This window comes from Alosa pseudoharengus, unplaced genomic scaffold (genome assembly GCF_046254945.1).
Source record: "Alosa pseudoharengus isolate Yale_2024_CS ecotype anadromous, Long Island Sound unplaced genomic scaffold, YU_APseudo_1.1 YU_APseudo_1.1_scf_14, whole genome shotgun sequence".
NCBI lineage: Eukaryota > Metazoa > Chordata > Actinopteri > Clupeiformes > Clupeidae > Alosa > Alosa pseudoharengus.
Genome location: NW_027468609.1, coordinates 20307557 through 20328324, shown reverse-complemented (window position 1 = coordinate 20328324; position 20768 = coordinate 20307557). Strand labels below are relative to the sequence as shown.

The 20768-nt window shown below is 41.2% G+C and overlaps 3 protein-coding genes across 3 annotated transcripts; 2 read left to right on the top strand and 1 right to left on the bottom strand.

Moving 5' to 3' along the window:
• Window positions 1-2821: 2821 nt before the first annotated feature.
• LOC143123024 (very long chain fatty acid elongase 7-like) lies at window positions 2822-6040 on the top strand. The gene is made up of 8 exons (XM_076284115.1): window positions 2822-2918; window positions 3301-3383; window positions 3484-3674; window positions 3787-3867; window positions 3979-4035; window positions 4220-4325; window positions 4636-4772; window positions 4892-6040. Exons 2-8 carry the CDS (start codon window positions 3317-3319, stop codon window positions 5105-5107), a joined length of 855 nt encoding a protein of 284 aa, XP_076140230.1. The 5' UTR covers window positions 2822-2918; window positions 3301-3316; the 3' UTR covers window positions 5108-6040.
• Window positions 6041-6205: 165 nt separating this feature from the next.
• Window positions 6206-17026, top strand: LOC143123022 (DEP domain-containing protein 1B-like). The gene is made up of 11 exons (XM_076284114.1): window positions 6206-6368; window positions 6537-6802; window positions 7397-7538; window positions 8016-8143; window positions 8569-8699; window positions 8967-9014; window positions 10015-10155; window positions 10663-10829; window positions 11881-12057; window positions 14297-14494; window positions 14813-17026. The coding sequence occupies exons 1-11, from the start codon at window positions 6321-6323 to the stop codon at window positions 14978-14980; spliced, it is 1614 nt and encodes a 537-aa protein (XP_076140229.1). The 5' UTR covers window positions 6206-6320; the 3' UTR covers window positions 14981-17026.
• Window positions 17027-17212: 186 nt separating this feature from the next.
• Window positions 17213-20587, bottom strand: LOC143123021 (zona pellucida sperm-binding protein 4-like). Its single transcript, XM_076284113.1, has 8 exons — window positions 20148-20587; window positions 19743-19930; window positions 19411-19508; window positions 19004-19161; window positions 18371-18563; window positions 17947-18085; window positions 17588-17663; window positions 17213-17300 (listed from the first exon to the last, which is right to left on the bottom strand). Exons 1-8 carry the CDS (start codon window positions 20434-20436, stop codon window positions 17224-17226), a joined length of 1218 nt encoding a protein of 405 aa, XP_076140228.1. The 5' UTR covers window positions 20437-20587; the 3' UTR covers window positions 17213-17223.
• Window positions 20588-20768: the final 181 nt, after the last annotated feature.

Here is a 20768-nt window from a genome sequence, read left to right as displayed (position 1 = left end):
CGGTTATATAGGCCTAGATTTAGTCAGCGTTTTTTTACTTCCAGATTTTTTTTTTCTTCAGTGATTTTGTGTCAATGATTCCCGGGGCACTGAAAGGCTGCACGAAATTTAGTGGGCCGTTTTGATCCATGGCCCCCCCGCTGGACCGGACCCCCGAAATGAGGGTAAGCCGGACACAGTTTTCTGTGAATATCTCGACAACTGTAGGGCCTAGGAGGACCACATTTTTTTAGTATGTTGGCCTCCAGGAGCCATGGCAACCCATCCCATATCCATTCATTTGATGTATAGCGCCACCTATATGAAAAAGCAAAAACAAGGCATTGCAATCGCAGGTATCTTTAGTTGACAGGTTCAAAACTGCACAGAATTGTGTAGGATCATTATGACACCCTCTGAATGCATGCCAAGTTTCATGGAATTCCATTCATGGGGGACCATACAATAAATTGACATACATGCACACACAGACACGCACGCACAGACTCACACGCACACATACACACAGGCCCGCACATAAGCACATGCACGCCACGCTCACACACATAAACACAAACACGTACACGCATGCATGCACAAACACACCCACAAGCAGACACACGCACACACACCTCATTACCCCACACACACACTCACAAGCGAAAACGCTCCCACAGAGAAGCACACATATACACAAAAGCAAACCCACACATGCACACACTAATTTACATACACAAAAGTTGCAAGAGTAGGAGGTGAAGTAGGAGATGGAGACAAAATTACATGTGTGGTTTGTGTGTGAGTGACTGTACAGGACTGGGCGGCGGTCATATACATCATATATTGTACCGCTCTGCGGTAGGCTACATCTAGTTCTGTCAGCTATTCACTGATGTTTTTTATCACTGCAGAAAGACTAGTGGCACTTTTACAGTCAGAGTTTCTCCTGAGGTCTCTGATGATACTAAGCAACAGGGAGTCCCTAGTTATTGTGAAACTCTCTAGCCCTTTAACTCTATGAGGCAATACTTGAGTCCTCACAGAATTCTCTTACGACCTGGATAAGCAGGACAGACCGGTTCTCACCTCCAATAGAACACACATGTCCTTATTATGATGTTTTTGTTTTTTTGAAGGGGGGGGGGGGGGGGTGGCAACAAATTAGTTTCTACATTGTTCAAAACCCAGAGTGGCAAACTAACCCTGTGTGACCCAAAGATTACACATATATCTTACATCCATCAGACATGAGAGACAACTGTTCAAATCCTCTTAAATGATGTGAAATGTTGATGTATATTGGACTTAATAACCAATGAACTAATCTATATTTGTCTGTGATGAAAAAATGATGAAAGCAAAGGCCGTAGATTTGTGTAGATGGTACACATACCACCAGACACCGGAAAATGGAATTTTACTGTAACAGCACCACATCTAAACTTTCGGCTTCTTAAAATGGAAGCCCCTTTATCTCTGTGAGCATGATGTCACTGACCAGGAATGTGAAGTATTAACCCTGGAGTGCATTTATGCGTGTCACTGTTCCTGGTGTGCAGTGTTGTCATGTGTGTGGAGAATGCCAACTATTCAGTGTCAATGTGTCAATGTCCTCACTGTCACCTCCATGAAGGAATATCACATCTTTAATTTGTCCATTTATATTTGATTTTGGACATATATCATGATTAAATTGGGCCTATTCAGTACAAATATGACTGTATTTCCCATCTGTTCTCCACGTGACACAGTTACAAATTAAACAAACAACAAATATTCTACAGACAACAATATCAGAATTTAGTTTCAAGGATTCAAAGATTTTATTTGACACATATACATAGAGATAATGTTGTAAAGCATGTAGTGAAATGGCATTTAGCTGCAAAACTTTCCTGTGCAGGGGTGTCCCGAGGGATCACCAACTAATAAGGATAAAGAAAAATGTAGAAAGAATGTAATAAATAGATTGAGAGAGGTGGTAAAAAGTGCAGTGTGTGTAAGTACAGTATGGCAAGTCCATGTAATGTAATGTATGGTTCAGTATACATTTGAAAAGGTTGTAATTTAAAAAGTGAGAGGAAAGTAGGAGACTAAAGCAAGCTGACACAGACAGCCAAGCCCCCCCCCCCACCCCCGCCCCCCGCCCAATACTTCACCCAAAACTTCACCTGCGTCCCTCCTGAAGCAAAATAGTAAAATTGAGCATGAGCCTGAAAGGCTGTAGGTTTTACTGATTCCACTGAACAGCTAAGGGCCGTTGTTAGGCAGGACATGCTAGCAGAGTCAGTCAAACAGTCAGTTATCACACAGACACAGTTATCTCAAAGTCCTCAGGAGTTTCTTTATTGTAAGGCAGTTTTCAGGGTTGGACCCATTATGGGCGAGATCCAGCTGGTTGACCTTTGACACACAATTGACCATTGAGACTGAGGCTAATGAAGAGCTCATGTGTTAACTAGTGTAAACACACCCAAAAAGGGAGGATTTCTACTGTCATGAAAATGATGGTTCCATTCATGACGTCTTCCATAGCTTCGATTGGTCACCAGTACAGTTTTGCACAAATGATGGGTAAAATACAAATGTATGGAAACTGAATAACAATAATACTAGATCAATTGTTAAACAGAGGCATATTTTTTCTTTTAGACAAATGTTCGTGGAATATTTCCAATTTCAAGGAAGAATGTGGAAGATGACATGGAATCATGCAAGACAACATTTTCCTCATAACTGTATTGTTGTGCTAGCAACGCAGCAGCCAATGAGCGGAGTTTCGGTTAGGTGCAGGAAGCCGAAATGTCCACACCTCTGGGAGGAGACACCTGCTGAGGTGACAATAAAGTTGGACACATCAGCATCAGGTGAGTCATTGTTGGGTAAATCAGGAAAAGAGGGCTAAAGCGCCTAGGAGGCAGAAGAGAACCAATTTGAAGGTAAGGGAATTAAATAATGGAGAATTACTGTTTTAGTCGTGTTGGTTCGTTGCAACATTTTTACCGATTTGGAGAAGCGGCTTCTGTTGCGATTTTGTTGACGGCGTTATCTCTGGATTCCTTAAGTCACCCGTTCCCTTAGTTCATTGTTTGGGGACCAGCTCTTAATAGTGAAGGCTATCTTAGCGTGGGATTTGCCCAGTTGACTTTTTAAACAGATGAAAATTAAGTTGTCAAGTTACAGTAGCCTAGCCGATTGGTGGTCAAATGCTGTCCTTCAGAACTTCATTTTGGATAGCCTAGGCTACTTTATTGGCTAAACTGTTACGGATATGGTAGTCGCAGTAGCCGAGGTTAACTATTGTATGTCATAATTTTCCAGGAATCAAAGTAACGCAATGGCTAATAACTCCTCCTTGGCATCCCGAGCCGTCCTTATGTACGATGGGTGGATCAAAGCAGCAGGTATGTCTTACCTTAGCCGAAAATGGTTTGTATAGTTGAATCTCTCATCATAGGTTACTTTGATCTCAAATTGACACGATTTTCTGCTTGCTCTTTTAAGATCCACGGGTTGGAGACTGGCCGCTGATGTCGTCTCCTGTCCCTCATACGATGATCATTGCATCGTACATCTATTTCGTCACCACTTTGGGCCCACGGATAATGGAGAACCGCAAGCCCTTTGACCTCAAGAAACCCATGATCGTTTACAACTTAAGCATAGTTGGTCTCTCACTATACCTGATCTATGAGGTTCGTTATAAGAGTCATTCAAACCGTTTTTCCTTTTGCCTTTTATTTTTTTTTCAAGCTTCTGTTTGATTTTTGGATGCTGACTGTTATTCATTCCCCCCCCCCCCCCCAGTTTCTGATGTCAGGTTGGGCTAATGGATATTCTTACCAGTGTGACCTAGTTGATTACTCCAATTCGCCACTAGCAATTCGGGTAAGAGGATTTGGCAATGTTTGGCAATGACCATGATGTTAAATAAAATAAAAATGTGTTGGCAGATTGGGAAAATGTATTTTAATCCTGTTCTTGCTTCCTTCTCTGTAGATGGCACGGGCCTGCTGGCTATACTACTTCTCCAAATTTATTGAGATGTTGGACACTGTAAGTGTTTAGGCTACTACCATTTATCCCTTTGTGCAGCTATAATAAGCATCTGTAAATGTCAACATTTATGCACAATGAATGATGTTTTAGAATCAAATTAGCCTTGACCCCCTCTACCTTTTTGTAAAAAAGAATTGATTACTGATACAGTTAAGTTTAGACAATATTTCTTCTATTCCAGATATTCTTTGTGCTTCGGAAAAAGAACAGCCAGGTCTCATTCCTTCATGTCTACCATCACTCAATCATGCCTTTCACCTGGTGGTTTGGCGTCAAGTTTGCTGCAGGTACAGTGTCTGACATTTTAACTATAGGCCTACCTACTAAATACAAACATGACTTGATATATCCTCCAGTGTGCGATATACTTGTTTATGACTTTTCAATAGTTCTACTGCACACCATCAGCACCTGGAGAAAGAACGGTTGTGCACAGGGACTTTGAACTTTGATACAAATATGACTTTACTTGGATAATTTATTTGAATGTCTTGCTCAATTAGCTGTGTTTGAAGCCATTTGTTGCTGCCATGTTTCCCCCTTCAAAGTGATTGATGTTGTGTCTTCAGATGAAATGTAACATGTCCTCCTTTTCAGGTGGTCTCGGGACCTTCCATGCCCTGTTAAACAGCATTGTGCACGTCATCATGTACTCCTACTATGCCCTCGCTGCCCTGGGACCTGCCTACCAGAAGTACCTCTGGTGGAAGAAGTACATGACCACTATTCAGCTGGTATGTCCACTTTAACAATGGGTGACATTTCAATAGCTATTTCAAAATGGAATAGAAGTTTCAAGTTAAGTCCTGGTCCATTATCTGGTGCCTAAAGTTGTCTCTTGTCTTTCTCACAGATTCAGTTTGTGATGGTGACTGCACACATCGGGCAGTTCTTCCTCATGAAAGACTGCCCCTACCAGTTCCCAATTTTCCTTTACGTCATTGGCCTATATGGACTAATATTTCTGGTGCTATTCCTCAACTTCTACTACCACGCCTACACCAAGGGCAAGAGGTTGCCAAAGGTACAGGCGCAAAATGGGAGTGGCCCACACAAGAAGCAGCAGTGAATATTTCATTTTAGCAAAGTATTGATTTTCCTTTGACCATTTCATCATGTGTTTTCAAGTTTTGACCAACCCTTATGTTTAAGTTTTTGTGGAGTGTTCTCAGTCACTATGTTTAAAGACTATGAAGTATGCTTTTATAACATTTTCACCATTCTAATTCGGCATAACCAGAATGCCGTCATGAGGAGGGTAAGAAGGGTTGTGTGGGTGGCCGTAAGCAATGAGTGGACATAGAACTACATTGCCCTGTATGATCACATCTGGATTTTTCTTTTTGGTGGGGACTAACTATTGTTTTAACATTGCCCTGGAAGTACTTAAGTTTTAAACAAAAAAGAGCTGGTAATTTGGATTTGAAGAAGATTTGCTGCTTTTTATTGTAACATGCTATGACAAGTGAGTGCCTTCATGAAGTTGGTATTGATGTAAACTTGTTCTGGAGTGGAAGTGGATGTGATGGCTGTCCCAGTGCTGCTGCTATGAAAGCCGCTGGAGCTTGATTAACCTTCCCCGTGAACAGTATCCGACTCACAGACCTGAGGGGGAGACTTTGCAAGCTACCCAGAGGATGGATGTGACTCATAATGTGTTCTACTTGAATTATTTATTTGTTTATTTAAATGTGTGGAATTATTGTTTTAAATTGTGAATTATTGATTGTGATTTGGACTGTGCTCAGTCTTGATCTTATTCAAGTTTTTTTTTTAATTCAGTAGGGGGCTAACTGAAAGTTTCATTGACTCTCAGTGAAGGAGCTAAGCTCCAGTCTCCAGATTTTGTTAAATGTGTTTTGTATTTAGTTTTTTGTTAAGTGCTTTCTTTTAAGATGCTTTAATATGATGCCAAACTCAAGTGCAAATGTTAAAGATGGTTAAAAAATGTTGCATGTGATTTTATTACAGAATAAATTATTTGACCTTTGCATAAATTAAATTGTATTTTGTGTTTCTTGGTTAACATTGTGCAGAAAAAAAAAACTTGCTGCCCTGCGTCAGGAACACCATTTATGGTCACGGTCATGTGACTCTCGCGTGCTCCAATCATTTGCCAAGATGCTTAGTACCAAGTTTTCAAACCTTCATCAGCGCATAAGCTGGAATGGCTGTTCGCTTTTAACGCGAAGGCTTGTTTAACTATGCGAAAAAACACAACTTGGAAATATGAAATAGATTGAGGGTATATGGATCCAGTTTGAGACTGTGCCTGTTTTGAAATGGAGGGTAAAATGATCGGACCGGGACCTTACAGGGCTACGAAGTTGGTAAGATATTTATCACTTGCTCTACAACGACGTTGGCTAGCGTTAGCCGAGGAATGTAGTGCTCAATCTACCTATTCATTAACTGATATTTGCTGTTGTATATGTATGTCGAGAAAGGTTTCATATTTTTTCCAATATCGATTGTGGACTCTCTTATGCCTCTTTCAGTGGAATGAAACTATCAGGCTCTTTCGTGGAGGAATGCCTTTACGGCGACACTGGCTACATTTTCGTAGTTATGACAACAGCTTCACTGGCTCAGAGGCTATTGATTGGCTCCATGAGCTTCTGAAGCGGAACCACAACTTTGGACCCGAAGTCACTCGCTACCAAACCCTTCAGCTCTTGAGGAAATTTATGAAGAACCACGTAATTGAGGACGTGAAAGGCCGGTTTGGCAAAGAGGACTTTGAAGATAATGGACACTTGTACAGGTGTATTTTTTTGTAAACTATGGCGTTTTCTCCAGAGCCATATAAAGGTCTGTCTACAAGGCTCTGGTTTTCTCGATTGCTGTGGAAGTTCAGTTCATGATTCCCCCTGCGTGCAGAGCTTTGGCTTTGGAACTGGAGCACAATTACATGTTTTGCATTAGTGAAAGTCTTTATTAGCCCTATAGAATATAAACTATATGGCAAGAATGAACCTTCTATTTTCCCTTCTTGCAGATACAATGTAGCCTGATGTTTTGTTACATTTGGTTACAGTTGGTAACATTGTTGTTACAATTAGGGTAGGCTCCTTGGTATAGGCTTGATGCTATGGGCTGTAAACTTGATGTAATACTCTGAACTGTGATATCACCACTAATTTTAGCAACATTGTCTTGGTTATCAGAAAGCTTGGCCACTTTATTGAACTTTTTTTACGGCTACAATTTAATTACCGGTACATGTTTAGACTTACACAATATCCTCAACACTATTTCTACTCTATATTTGTGTCGGTATATTTTGGAGCTCCTGCAGTAGTGCATAGCTCAGTGTTTTAACTTGGTGCTAAATTACTTAGTCTCTTTGTGAAATCAGATTTCCCCCAGAATCCCCTCTCAAGCCTTTGCCCCAGAAGCCACGGCAGACGGACAGCTCGACCCTGCCCAGGCTGCCCCGCTGGGATGACTATGAGGAGGTCTCGTCGCAGGGGAATCTCCCCCTGAAACCTCTCGTCCTGGTGAGGAAACATCCCAGATTTCTCAGATTAAATCTCACTTTCGGAGGCTAATGTCTAGTTTTAAGTGTTGTTAGTAAATGTTAAGGTCAGAAATATTGATACAGCTGCAATATTAAACAACAATGGAAAGAGGAAAATATTTTTGGTTTTGAATGTAGTACAGATAACTTCATACTATTATAATAAGGAATTACCTTATCATACACTTCTCAGACTGTGATTTTATTACCGTGATACAAATTATTCAGTGTTTCCCACATAATTGAATTCTATTTGTGGTGGTAGGTTTGCAGAATTAACTCGAATGCAACAGTTTTTAACAAATTAGTGCAGCACAGTTATGATTCTAACCAGATTTAAGCACAATTTAGTACAACCAGGAAAATCATTGTGTGGTGGTCAATGTTGATATTGTGGTGGGCCGCCACAAATAAGTCAATGTATGGGAAACACTGTTATTTCTCTTTTTTACTGAAGAATTCAGAGACGTGGAATAAGAGGCACAGTATAGCTATTGGAGAGGTACACGAATGCAAGCTTATCCGGAGGAAAGAGATCACGGCAAAACACCTGGACCAGATCTGGAGGGCCATGACTCTAGCTGAGTAAGTGTGCATCAGCAAGCTCAGGACCTTCTACGCAAGTGGTTCTCAAACTTTTTCTGTCATTCCCCACTTTGGAGGTAGGGAATTTTCAAGCCCCACCAACGTTAGAATATTATTTTTTGCATTTTGGTTCCATGTTACATTTCCTGTCTCAATCTGCTGAATCTAATTTGCTGTTATAATCCATATGTCTCTCTGTTCATGACTCCTATGTTTGTGTGTGGCCTTCTCAAAAAAAGAAAGGCATTATTAAAGATAGGCATAAAAAAAAACCTTTCCTCCTGTTTATCGCACCCCACCTGTCATGTCTCTATTCCCCACTACTGGGGCCCACCCCACACTTTGAGAACCACTGTTCTACACTAAATAAAGTGCCAATGCTCGTTAAAGGCTTCAGTGTAAAGGTCTGGTCTCTCCGTTGCCAGGTTACAGCGTGGGCTTGGTCTTCAGTCATTGGAGGGTGTGTTGGACTCCAAGCATGTCAACCCAAAGCACATCATTCACAATGTCTACTGTGTCAACAAGCAAGGCATTGTGGTCCTAAAAAACAAAACAGGTGATAGGCCTCTCTGTAATTTCTGTAATTTATGACAGGAAGTATTTTAGACTGCACTGTTTAGACATTGTAAAGTTTTACATAACTATTTGACGTTGTGCTTGGGAATCTAGTTGAGCAACCTGTGTACCCATTTCATTGGCTGTGATTCATGTCTTGCCAAAACAGATTTTCTCTTCAAACATATCTTGCCTTTCTGGTCTGTTCTCATTTATAGTGCCTTTTCATCATTTTGTTTGCTATTGCTTTTTTGTTTTCAACAAATAGATGACCTTCCACATTGGGTGTTGTCCGCCATGAAGTGCTTGGCAAACTGTGAGTATGGACCATAGACTGTATAGAAATACTCATACAGTCACTGGTATGTAGCTAAAAACTAAAACTTACTATAGTTGCTTGCTTGTGGCAGAAATCATGATCATGATTTAGGGGTGGAAATCACAGAATAACTCACAAATCGGTACGGTCACGATACTTGGCCCACAATAAGTGGGCCACCACGAGATGCATGAAGTATTGGTATGTCAAATTGGTGGATGAGTCCAAATATGAATGGTAGAATTTAATATTTAAGTAAAAATATAAATATTTGATGCCAGGGGATTGATAATAATGTATCACAAAAATAAATTATATGTTGCCATATCGATATTTTGTCCCAGTCCTTATCATGATACGCAAGTATACTTGGCCGAGAAACCTGATTTACATGATTTACATTTACATTTTGTTTAATATTTAAAGGTGCAGTTAGGGATTTTAGGCGATTTTAAGCCCATACAATTTTTTGTTACATTCAGCAATGATTTCCTCACAAACGCTAGCTGCCCATCCTGTGATTACACTGTAGAAAACCTGGTCTCTATAGGCAGCCCAGGCTCCGAAAACTGGAAACAATGAGGGGACAGTCTGTCCCCCAAACAAAAACGAAACCCTGTGTGGAATTTCTCTAGGAATACTGAAGGTAGTGGTGAGCTACCTCTCTGGCGTGTTTCGTTTGGTCCTTGGTTAAAATATAATGAAAGTTTTTGCTGCTAATAAATTTAAATATAAACATAAACACAAACAAATGCGACTTCCTTCGCAATCCCTGACTGCACCTTTAACATGATTCCTTATTTACTTTGTAAACATCCTGCACATAATGAACTTGAAAAAAGAAATGAGCTGTTTTGGATTTCCTAAACGTCATTACAAGGATTTTTGTCAATCGTTGGAAGCCAAAATCGTAATAGACAATTCAATTTTTTTCTCAGCCTTACAGCTTATAATTCTACGCTACCCTTTGTCACTTCTTGTTTTCCTGTCCGGCCAGGGCCCAATGGCTGTGATGACAAGCAGCCCATGTACCCCGGCTTTGAGAGGGATGTCTTCAGGACGGTGGCCGAGTACTTTCAGAGGCTGAAAGAGCCTCTTCTGACATTCCAGCTCTATGAGGTGTTTGTCAACATTCTTGGTGAGTCAGTGTCAAAAACGTCTTGTTTTGTGTGTGGTTGATTTGTGGGTTAAGATGGGTTTTTAAAGAGAAGACTATATCCTTCATTCATTATTCATTCATCATTCATTCGTCACAGTATCAGGAAATGTGCAGTGTTACAGCAAGAAAGAGAATAGAGCAATACCAAGAAGCATAACAAGTTAAATATATTAGCTAGATCAACTAAATAGATGGTGAAGCAGTGCCTTGTCTGGCTCTCCTTCTAGTTTTAAAAAGACCTCTGCATTGGGGTCGCTGTGGCTAATGTACAAGTGGCTAATGTACTAAAAAAAAATACCCTAATCTAATCTACTGTCATTTCCTGATACCACCCCATCTCCATTGTGTTTATGAAAGTATTTGAAAGTCTGTGAATATTTTACCATGTTATTGTGTGTGTGTGTATGTGTGTGTGCGTGTGGTGTGTATGTCTGTGGTATATGTGTTTGTGTGTGTGTGTGTGTGTGTGTGTGTGTCTCCCCTCAGGCCTGCTCCAGAAGCAGCAAGTGGCATCTGAAGCGGTGCAGGTGTGCTGTGTCCTGCTGCCCCCTGCCAACCGTCGCAAGCTACAGCTCCTGCTGCGGCTCATGGCCCGTGTGTGCCACAACCCCACCCTGCCACCGCTCAACGACGCCATAGCAACACGCACGCTGGTACGCACTCCTGCATCTGACAGTATCCAGACACTCACACTCCAACAAAGCACATAGCCGACACTCATAGTCCTGTGTTGAAACAGGCATTTTCTACATTCTTTTGTGTGTGATTTTTTTTTTTTTTACATTTCAGAGGAGTCTACAGTATCAATAAGAAACTTACAAAATATTAATGGCAGCTTACAAGTAGGAAATAAGTCAAATGTTGACCAAATTTACCCTTCGCTAAGTCTCGCGTGCTCCTCAGTTACTGTTGCTATGCCTGACAAGCTTTAGCACCCTGCACGTCTATTACATAGGGGGAGAACCGGGACTTTTCAATGAAATGTAATTTACAAAGACATCGTACCTCACTGAAAGCTAATATTTTGTCACTAGCAACCTACATCTGTCCTCTGTCAAATATAGATGAAATTTCATCTCTGAACAAAACCGTTCATGAGTTATTTAAGCAGAAGTCGAATGTGCGTTTTGTTTCATTCGACTCTCCTGGCCAGAATGATTGGAACAGGCATGGGGGAAGAAAGAAACATACCATTTAAGCTATGTACTTCCCACAACTTCAATATTTGACAACATATCATGAATGGTACTTCAAATAGGTGTTATTTTAAATAGATTCTTCTTCTTCTTGCCGTTATCGTGAAGTGTGTATCTCACGGTTATGGAAATATCATGCAATATGCCATTTTTTACAGTTAGAACAATATGTGTTCCCAATTATATCATGTTTCTATAGTGTAACATGTTATTTCACTGTGTCTTTACGTGGGTTAGGGCACCACACATCCAAATAAGTGCCCTGCATGACCCACAGGCCTTCAGTCTCCACAGGTTAACATGGCAAAACTTGAAAAGCTTGTCAGACCTCCTGTGCCTAGTGACGGGTTGCTAAGCCACGATTGGCCTGTGGCGGTTTTCGGGTGTGGCTTAGCGAAGGGTGAATTGCATTTCAGCCTTCACCAATTATGTGTTTTAGCATTCCTACAGTCAAAAATGTGATCTTAGAGAGCTTATGGTTGTCTATGTGTTATGTGTTGGTGCACAGATGGCTCAGACCTTCTCCCGTTGCATCCTGTCCTCGCCTGATGAGGTGGACCTGGATGAACTGCTGGCTACCAAGCTGGTCACTTTTATGATGGACAACCAGGAGGTGGCGCTGCAGGTCCCTGCCGGCCTCCAGAAGTCTGTGGAGGAGCATGTTAGCCAGTTACGCCGGGTACAGGTGCAGATCTCTGAGGAAGTCAACCACTTACTTTACAAAGCAGTTGTATATTAAACCACAGCCTTTGTTAACACTATATTTCTCTAGACTTTACTTTAAGCCTAATTGGTGTGCATTCTGTGATATATGCTATTCTACACTGCTCGAATTAAAAATTAAGGGAACACTTTTTCATAGAAGTATAGCATCAAGTCAATCAAACTTGGATGTTGATCTGGCCAGCTTGTGGTTGTGAATTAGTTTCACCTGCTTTGTAGCATCCGCCACAATAATGGCCATATTATAATATAAGACAAGTCTTATTTATTTTTGTAAAATATAACAGATTTGTTAACTGTTTCTTCATGTGGAATAGGCCTAACTCTCTCACTGTAAAAGTTGCCTTTTCTTTATAATGTACTGTTTAAAAAACCTGGCTAGGAAGTATTGAGCTCTATAAGCTCCGTTTCTCTCTAACCATCTTTATAGTTCGCTAACTATCCTGATGACTATGGGCGTAAGTCAGTGATCCAGGGCGAGTATAGTCAAAACAGACGATAGGGTCTAGAACTGTCACTCACCCTTCCACGCTCACTCTCACCCACTTTTCCGGTTCTGGCCCTATGGCTGCGCTCTCGGAGAATCACATGTTTGCTTTTTGGGACGCGGGAAGAAAGCCGGGAGGAAAGAATGAATGAAGGAACAGGGGTAGAAGGCGATCTGCGCTTCTGATAACCTCCTTTTGATTAATTCATACACTGGATTTATCCTCTTCTTTACGCCCGATATAAGGAGTAATTGACTGGTTTTTCCGCATATCCTGGAGATGATTTCGAGGTGAGATCTATCCTTTTTCCTTTTTTTTTTTGTGCTTGCGGAGTTTCAAAGACTGTCTTGACACACCCTTGGATTTATGGATTATTATTGCCGTGGATTATTTAAATTTTTGGACTGATTGACATTAAAAAAAAAATTCGTTACCTTTTTCGCTCTGTTTAATGGACTGAAACAGCGATGGTTGCGCATTTTTTATTCCTTTTTTGTTGTGCCGCGTCGGCGGTGTTTGGAGAATTATAGACTCTGGCCTATGGGCTTATCTCTCTCTCTCTTTCACGTTCTCACCCTCACCAAAGCACTTCAATAAATCTAAGCATGCTAGAGATTCTGTGAATGTGCGTTTTAATGAACCGATGACGTTAATTTGGTGACAACTCGAGCTGAGCTTGTTGCAGCTTTGGTGTCAAACAAAATTACTAACATATGCACTAGAGGGGCAACAATGAGACAACCCCTAAAACAGGAATGGTTTTACAGGTGGTGGCAACTGATCATTTTTCCATCTTTATCCTTCTTAACTGATTTTTTACTAGTTTCGCATTTGGCTAGTGCCTGTAACATCATGCTGCATGACCGGTTTGGTGGTGGGTCAGTGATGGTCTGGGGAGGCATATTCTTGGAGGGATGCACAAACCTCTACGGGCAAGACAACGGCACCCTCACTGCTCTTAGGTATCGGGATGAAATCTTCAGACCCATTGTCCCTGTACTGGTGCAGTGGGCCCTGGGTTCCTCCTGGTGCACAATAATGGCTCGACACATGTAGCGAGAGTGTGCAGAGACAGTTCCTGGAGGATGAAGGAATTGATACGATTCACTGTCCCCCACACTCCCCTGACTTAAATCCAATAGAACACCTCTGGGACATCATGTTTTGGTGCATCCAACACCGGCAAGTTGCACCGCGGACTGACAAGGAGCTTAGTGACGACTGTGTGCACATCTGGGAGTAGATCCCCCAGGACACCATCCGCCGTCTCATTAGGAGCATGCCCCGACGTCAAGCTTGTCAACGGCCATATGAACTACTGAGTCTTTGAATTCACCCCTCTGTAGGTTGATCATTCTCATTTCCAAAAAACTATGTGGTATCTTTTCGTTCCTAACACATTATCCAGTCCATATCAGTGTACCGGTAGATATCCAGCTTAATGTTTTTTCCCCATTGAGATCTGGTGTGTTTTCAAAGTGTTGAACTTCCCTGAGTACACTAACAGTACTTTGAACTCTACCTGACATTATTCTGTTTATCTTTCTACAAGATAATGCTATTTTTAGTTTTGCTCGGCACTATTGGTTGCTGTCTTCTCCCACTCAAATGGTTTTACACAAGTTTGCAGGACTTTATACTGTTGTAAATAATGCTTTAAATGTCAATTAGTCAGAAAGTGCCATTTTCTGCTCTTTTCCCGCTACCACGCAGATAAAGTATGCCGGAGTGGACATAGACACGTCTGTGCTGTCACCGAGAGAGCCGCCGACGTTCTGCCGACAGATCAGCCGTGAGGAGTTTGAGGAGCAGCGCGTCTCGGCCTCGCAGGACGCCATGGTGGAGCTGCTGGAGGGCATCATTCAGGACAAGAACATGTCCATCAAGGACAAGAAGAAGAAGATGAAACAGGTACAACTGACCGCGCTTGAGTTCAGTACACTGCTCAGTCACAGGAGTTATCAACAAATTGATGCATACGTATTTTACACAAAAAAGTAGTGCAAAGTAGTGCATAAGACAATCAATTTGGAAAAAAGTTTTGAAAACAGTTCTTTTTCCTGTGGAAAAGGACAAGCACCCTGCGGTGGTTCTCCTGAGGTTTTAGTATATCAGAGATAAACTTCATCAGATGCTTTTGATGGTGCTCTAGAAACCAAAGCTGTCCTTGACAAGTGAGCTGATGAATTCAGGCTAACTCCTGCCATCGCCCCTTATGCTTCTGTTCAGTTCCAGAGGTCGTACCCTGAGATCTACACACGGCGCTTCCCCACGGCGGAGAGCGAGGCAGCCGTGTTTCCGGAAAAGCCCCCTAAGCTAAAGCCCCAGATGATGTTCCGCACCCTGAAGAAGCCCTTCCAGCAGCCCTTCCAGAGAAGCTGGAGCTTCAGGGCCTGAGGGAGAGACTTCAGCGGATATCAGCCAGGCTCGTCACTGAAGCAGGTCACTCTTAGCAGCACCACATGGCATAGGCCCCCCCACACACCACACGGCATAGGCCCCCCCACCCCTCCCCACACACCACCACCAGAATTTCGCCTACAAAAAGGATCCAAAGCTGCCATCTATGCCCGGTCCGGATCTCCTTATATGGACAAAGATAGTACCCCAATCTCCTTATATCGTTTGGGTCCTTTTTGTAGGCAAAATACAGTGGTATATTGTTAAGAGACTTAATTTCGTTGTTTTCATCAACCCCCTCTCTTTTAGTTTTGGTCAAACAGATGATGGATATAACAGTACTTTTGGGAAACACAGCCAAGGGCTACTCTCTCCACGCCTGTGTTGCACCATGTTTCAGTACTTGGTTATTTCATGTGGTGTGTAGTTTTTGTTGATGACAACTAAATTGAATTGACACATATCAGCAAAGTAGTTCCAAAGTCACGGCGAAGAGACTGTGTTTGTTAATATTTCTGTGTGTTTTGTGCATGTTTGTTTTCTGGGTGTTGTTTGTAGTCTTCACAATGTGCATGCTAAATTTGTCTCAGACAAAAACTACATAACCGTAAGTTTAGAAAAATGGAGAAATCCATACATTTCAAAGATACTAAGTAATTTGATGCAACATTGGTGGATTGGAAAGCATAAATATCTGCTTTAAATCATGGATTGAATCATCTCGGTGTAAGGAACATTTTCAGACCTTCTGTCAACATATGATCTTGTACTCTTTGTGAGAGACATTTCAAAGTTTTAAAAAGGTATATTTTAATGTCTAACTTGAAAAAAATAATTTACTGTAACAATCTGCATCAGCACTGGAAAAAAATATAAAATAGAAACTTGAGAACTGTAGGTTAAATAATGATATGTCCAGATGATAATGTGTACATTTCATAACATACTGAGAACAGAATACTGCTAATGTTGCCAGGTGAAATGCAATTTAGTATGTTTTTACATGCTGTGTGTTAATATTACTAAATTAAGGAGCTGTCTTACAGTATTTTCACATTGCCTGAAAAAAAGAATTTTATGGAACATGCTAGTCTGGTGTATTTAAGATTATATGGACTGTAATGACCAACAGGGTTGTGCTTTAATGTCTTGGAAAGAGATTTCAAATCAAACATTTCCTGTATCTCAACATTTTCATTTCAGGCTCAGGCTGCTAATTGTCAAACATTCCACAGATGGTACTCATGATCATGGTGAAACTTAACATTTAGAACTTTAACATTCTTTAGTGGCAATGATAGTTCTGCATTTTGTCATTTTTGTATTATTTCCTCTGCATGTTTAACAAAATAGAAATAAATAGGACAGTGGTTTAGGAAAGCATAACTTATTTCTGTTTATTTTTTTTATTGAATTCAGTGTAGATTTAGAAAGTTTCAAAGATGAGCAATAAAAGGTGAGTCGGTTAGGAATGCACATGGTATAAAACTGCCGATCCGATTTGAATTTTAATCAGAATGAAAAGTGCATTCATTCTTATTCCAATTGAACAGCCATGTATACAGTCAATCGGAATGCCCACTGTAGCTTCGCAAGCAAAAGAAATGCAGCAACGGCTATTCTGATCAAAGATTCTAAAGTGCTTGAGAGCACCTGATTGGAATAGAATGTAACCCATATAAATAGATGACCACATTCATTCAGAATAGTTTAATAGGAATGACAATGTAAACCCACCTTGTGAAAAGGGAAGTTCAATTGTTTTATTTATCAGTATATTTCCTTTAGTTCTGCATATGATTTTTAGAGATTCAATTTTGTTGAGAACATGTTTGCGTTTAGAATCATGAGTCAATGTGTTTGAATGCTTAATTTCCCATTAAGAAAACCCAGTTCTCATGAGCATTTGTCATGTCCATCCATTTGTTATGCCAACAAATGCCAAGCCAATGTGTAATTTAACCATGTTTGTATATCTAAATGCTGGAACACTTAACTGTTACATTTTGCACTGAACAATGCTGGAATAAAGTTTTTGCGGAAAAAAAAAGTTCAAAAGGATTTTGTTGTTACCCAGAGTTGAACAAATGCTCCATTTAGAATAGCAAGATACTGGCAATTATAGTTAAGGTAAATACAGTATTTGTTTGGGACAAAATGCAACCATTATGAAAAAAGGCAAATGTCTCCCAAATTTAAACAAGTTTTATTATTTTTGAATAATTCTTTAGTGGTTTCAATTAGTCAATGACAAGCACTTCACTACTGGATACTATGATGGATGCCTTAGTACGATACTGTGCAGAAACATCTCTCCCTGCAACAGAAAGGAGATATTAAACAGATGTTCAGGAGATCTGTATTTAACCCTACTGGTGTGAACTCACTGGACATACCCGTTAACCAACCACCTATCATTTCCAACAATATTCACATCTTTTCTAACAATATTAACGGAATACACAATGGTTAACTACTTATTTTGCACTAAAAAGCAATGAGATTCTCCTGGACAAGTGGTAAACCCTGTCCTATAGCTTCATTTACCAAAAACAAAGCAATAAGTCTTAGCTATACATCACTGAATGGTGTCTCTACACTCACTTTGCCTGTGACATGCGTGTTCACACGAATCCATGGCTGAGGGATAGCAGACGGCGGTGCTGCAGTGGATGAACACCTAGGCAAGCCAAGAACAGTTTTAGATAGCACATTTTATACAGAGGCAATTCAATGTGCTTTATATAAAAGCAACAATAATAGATAGACAAAGATCAAAGTTGATCAAAAGCAAGCATAAGAATTTTGTTTATTTTAAGAATAGTGTTCAAGTTAAAAGTTCAAGTCATGGACACTTGAAAGCCATCTACAGAGAAAACATTGGGTGAGTGCCTCAGTTACAATGAGATGACCTGTGGGGGGGGGGGGGGGGGGGGTGAGTGAAATATAAACAAGAAATGTACCTTCTCTTTGAGTGGAAGATAAGTGTCACCATCCACAAAGGTGAACATTTTGACGGCAAAGCGTTTGTAGTGTGTAGGATACTGAACACTAGTCACAGGAAGCATTGTGGTCTGGTAACGGTCCTCATCATAGGGACATCTAGGGAAAGCATGTCAGATCAGGCTAGACATCTGGCCTAGTAGTAATGTAACCAACCACAGTTCTTAAAAACGAAACTTCCACAGGCTGGATATAAACCAAAGGCCATCCTGGTGTACACTGCACATGGACCTTTATAAAAGAGGTTTATGCTGGATAATTCTTGTGTGAACAGCTGGCAAGCTGACTGACTCATACTAGATGTACTTCATGTAGGCAATATAAATTGTTTGATTTTCCAAAGGGTACAAAGGCATGTACAAAATTAGGGATAAATTAACATACCCATTGACCAGCAGGTCCCACTTGGGTAGACGGAGAGGGCTGGGGCTGGAGGTTGCCCAACACGCTCCCAGCTGGAGAACGATGTTCGGATCAGTCCTCTCCAGCACATGGACCTCCACGTACACCGGCTGTCTGAGCGTTTTGGTGACTGGGTAGTCTGCCTCAGTGTAGTACGAGGTGTATGCTTCCTCATCTGAAGATGGAGGGTAATTCAGATGCATAAACATGACTCAACAAAAGCACTACAGCATTACAAATGTGTCAAAGTGCATACGAAGGGTTCAGACACAAAACCCTCCCAAAGTCCATTTGTGATGAATATGCAAAAAATACTCATTTCTAAATTTACCATCAGTCACACTGCTGTTTGATAGAATTGAAAAATTTTAGCACATGTGAAAGTGGAGGACTAAACAGATTTTACTTTTCAACTTTCTGTGGTCCCAGTAAAACAAAGTTACCCAATTCGCTTCAAGACCATTTCAGAGCACTTACACATCTATAGTAAAAAGCTATTAAGCACTTCAATGCAGCAGATCAAGCCAGACAGGACTGAAGCACTTAACAATTCAATGACCACATATACATCTTACAGGCCCTTTACATTGCTTTTCTACATGCTTTTGGCCTTACCTTCCACACATCCCTTAGTCAAACACTGTCCACTGCCTAGCTTGAGCTCCACCCTCAGGGGTCCAACAACAACCACAGACTCTGGGGGAGGAAGGGTGTTCACCTCCACAACCAGAGCCTCCACAGCCGTATCAGAGTACCTGCACTGAAACAGGAGCCTGTGACAGGCCAAGGGAGACTTGTGTGGTCAAGCAAAGTCAGCAGAAAAATGATGACTTTTTTTTGGGGGGGGGGGGGTGCCAGATAACCCCTCAGAAACAAGATGTGTAAAAGTCAAGCTTCAGAAAGTAGGTCCTACCATGTATGGGATAAACCCACTTTTACACCTATTATAGCAATAATCTTGTGGAGTCTAGTTTCAAATACAGCCAGTCATGTAGGTTAATGAGAAAAGGTATTGCGCTCACTCATAGCTGCTGTCCCTTGTGACCAAGCCATGAGGTCCAGCTGCCACCTCATAAGCAGAGGACAAGACATTTTCATAGACCACATAGCCATTTTGTTCCTACATGAGAAAGTAAAGCACTGACATTAGTGAGCAGCATAAACATGCAGATTTTCAAGCAAAGGAAGGCACACATACAAATTCACACCAGCCGGGAAAATACGGGCATGGATGGTAGATCAGACAATTCAATGACTTAATGGTTTAATTATTGGTTCATTTATCGGTCAGTAGCTGGTAGATGTTCACACAAGTTAACTTCCAACACACACACACAGGACAGGATATACCCACCGTTACAGAAGTGCCACAAGCACTGACTGGAAACTGGAGGATGACATAGGTCTCCATGAAGCCGATAGGGGAACAGGCCTCTTCCTCTCCTTCCAGCAAGGCGATGGACTCTAGGCTCAGCTGTGGGAGAGTCGCAGCCTTCGCCACAACCACTACAAACTGACCATCTTTGGTACACTGAACGGTCACTGAAAACATGACGCTTCATCGGTCAAATCTCTAGATTCAAAGAAAAGCCTCCTGATATTAACCCAATATTTGTGTGTGTGTGAGTGAGTGTGTGTGAGAGTGTGTGTGTACTGAACTGGATGCAGTTAGTTGTTAAAAATGCACCATTTCTGTTCTCTGTTTTGTGACAAGATTTGCCAGCAACAACAAATCATAGACATAATTTATGTCTCTTACCTGCCCTTCCATAAAAGCACTGGCCTTGCTCAAAACAGCAGTCAATTGCTTCACAATCGGCTGCGGTGATATCAGGATCACCACATTGCAGCCTTTCATCCTCACTCACTGCACACTTGGAGGAGGGGGGCTCTGCACCCGATTTCTGCTCTCCGCTCCACCGTGGAGTCTGACCCGACTGGCCTTGTGCGAACACTGAGACATACTGAGCTCCAGTAGCATACAAGCCCAGCCAAATCAGCAAGACCACACCAAAACCACCGCTGTTGTTGCTCCTCCAGCTAGCCATGACTCCAAGACAAGATGGATGCCACCTGCTTCTGCCAGGGAAGAGATTTAAATGTGATTGCAAATAAGAGACATACCTCCTTCATTAAGGTGTAGGTCTGTGCCAGGCGAGGTTAATTGGAGACAGCTGTTGATGAGCTAGCTGACATTTTGTCAGATCACAGTTGTTCTCAACCTTAAAGAACAACGGAACATAGATTTTGAAACCCTACTCAATCTAAATTAACTTTCAAAACTCAAAAATATCAAGCTCATTCTCTGTATAATATTATTAAATATTTTAATTTGCATTTTATAACTCTGTATAACATGCAATAACACAACATACTGCGA

Excerpts from the sequence above, each read along its gene's own strand:
- LOC143123021 (XM_076284113.1), bottom strand. The coding sequence starts at position 20,436 with ATGGCTAGCTGGAGGAGCAACAACAGCGGTGGTTTTGGTGTGGTCTTG. Across the intron at positions 19,509-19,742 it reads CTTGTGGCACTTCTGTAACG|GAACAAAATGGCTATGTGGT; the intron begins GTGGGTATATCC and ends TTTCTCATGTAG. Across the intron at positions 18,086-18,370 it reads TGGGACCTGCTGGTCAATGG|ATGTCCCTATGATGAGGACC; the intron begins GTATGTTAATTT and ends TGCTTTCCCTAG.
- LOC143123024 (XM_076284115.1), top strand. The coding sequence starts at position 3,317 with ATGGCTAATAACTCCTCCTTGGCATCCCGAGCCGTCCTTATGTACGAT. Across the intron at positions 3,384-3,483 it reads TGGGTGGATCAAAGCAGCAG|ATCCACGGGTTGGAGACTGG; the intron begins GTATGTCTTACC and ends TGCTCTTTTAAG. Across the intron at positions 4,036-4,219 it reads TTATTGAGATGTTGGACACT|ATATTCTTTGTGCTTCGGAA; the intron begins GTAAGTGTTTAG and ends CTTCTATTCCAG.
- LOC143123022 (XM_076284114.1), top strand. The coding sequence starts at position 6,321 with ATGGAGGGTAAAATGATCGGACCGGGACCTTACAGGGCTACGAAGTTG. Across the intron at positions 6,369-6,536 it reads CTTACAGGGCTACGAAGTTG|TGGAATGAAACTATCAGGCT; the intron begins GTAAGATATTTA and ends TGCCTCTTTCAG. Across the intron at positions 10,156-10,662 it reads GGTGTTTGTCAACATTCTTG|GCCTGCTCCAGAAGCAGCAA; the intron begins GTGAGTCAGTGT and ends GTCTCCCCTCAG.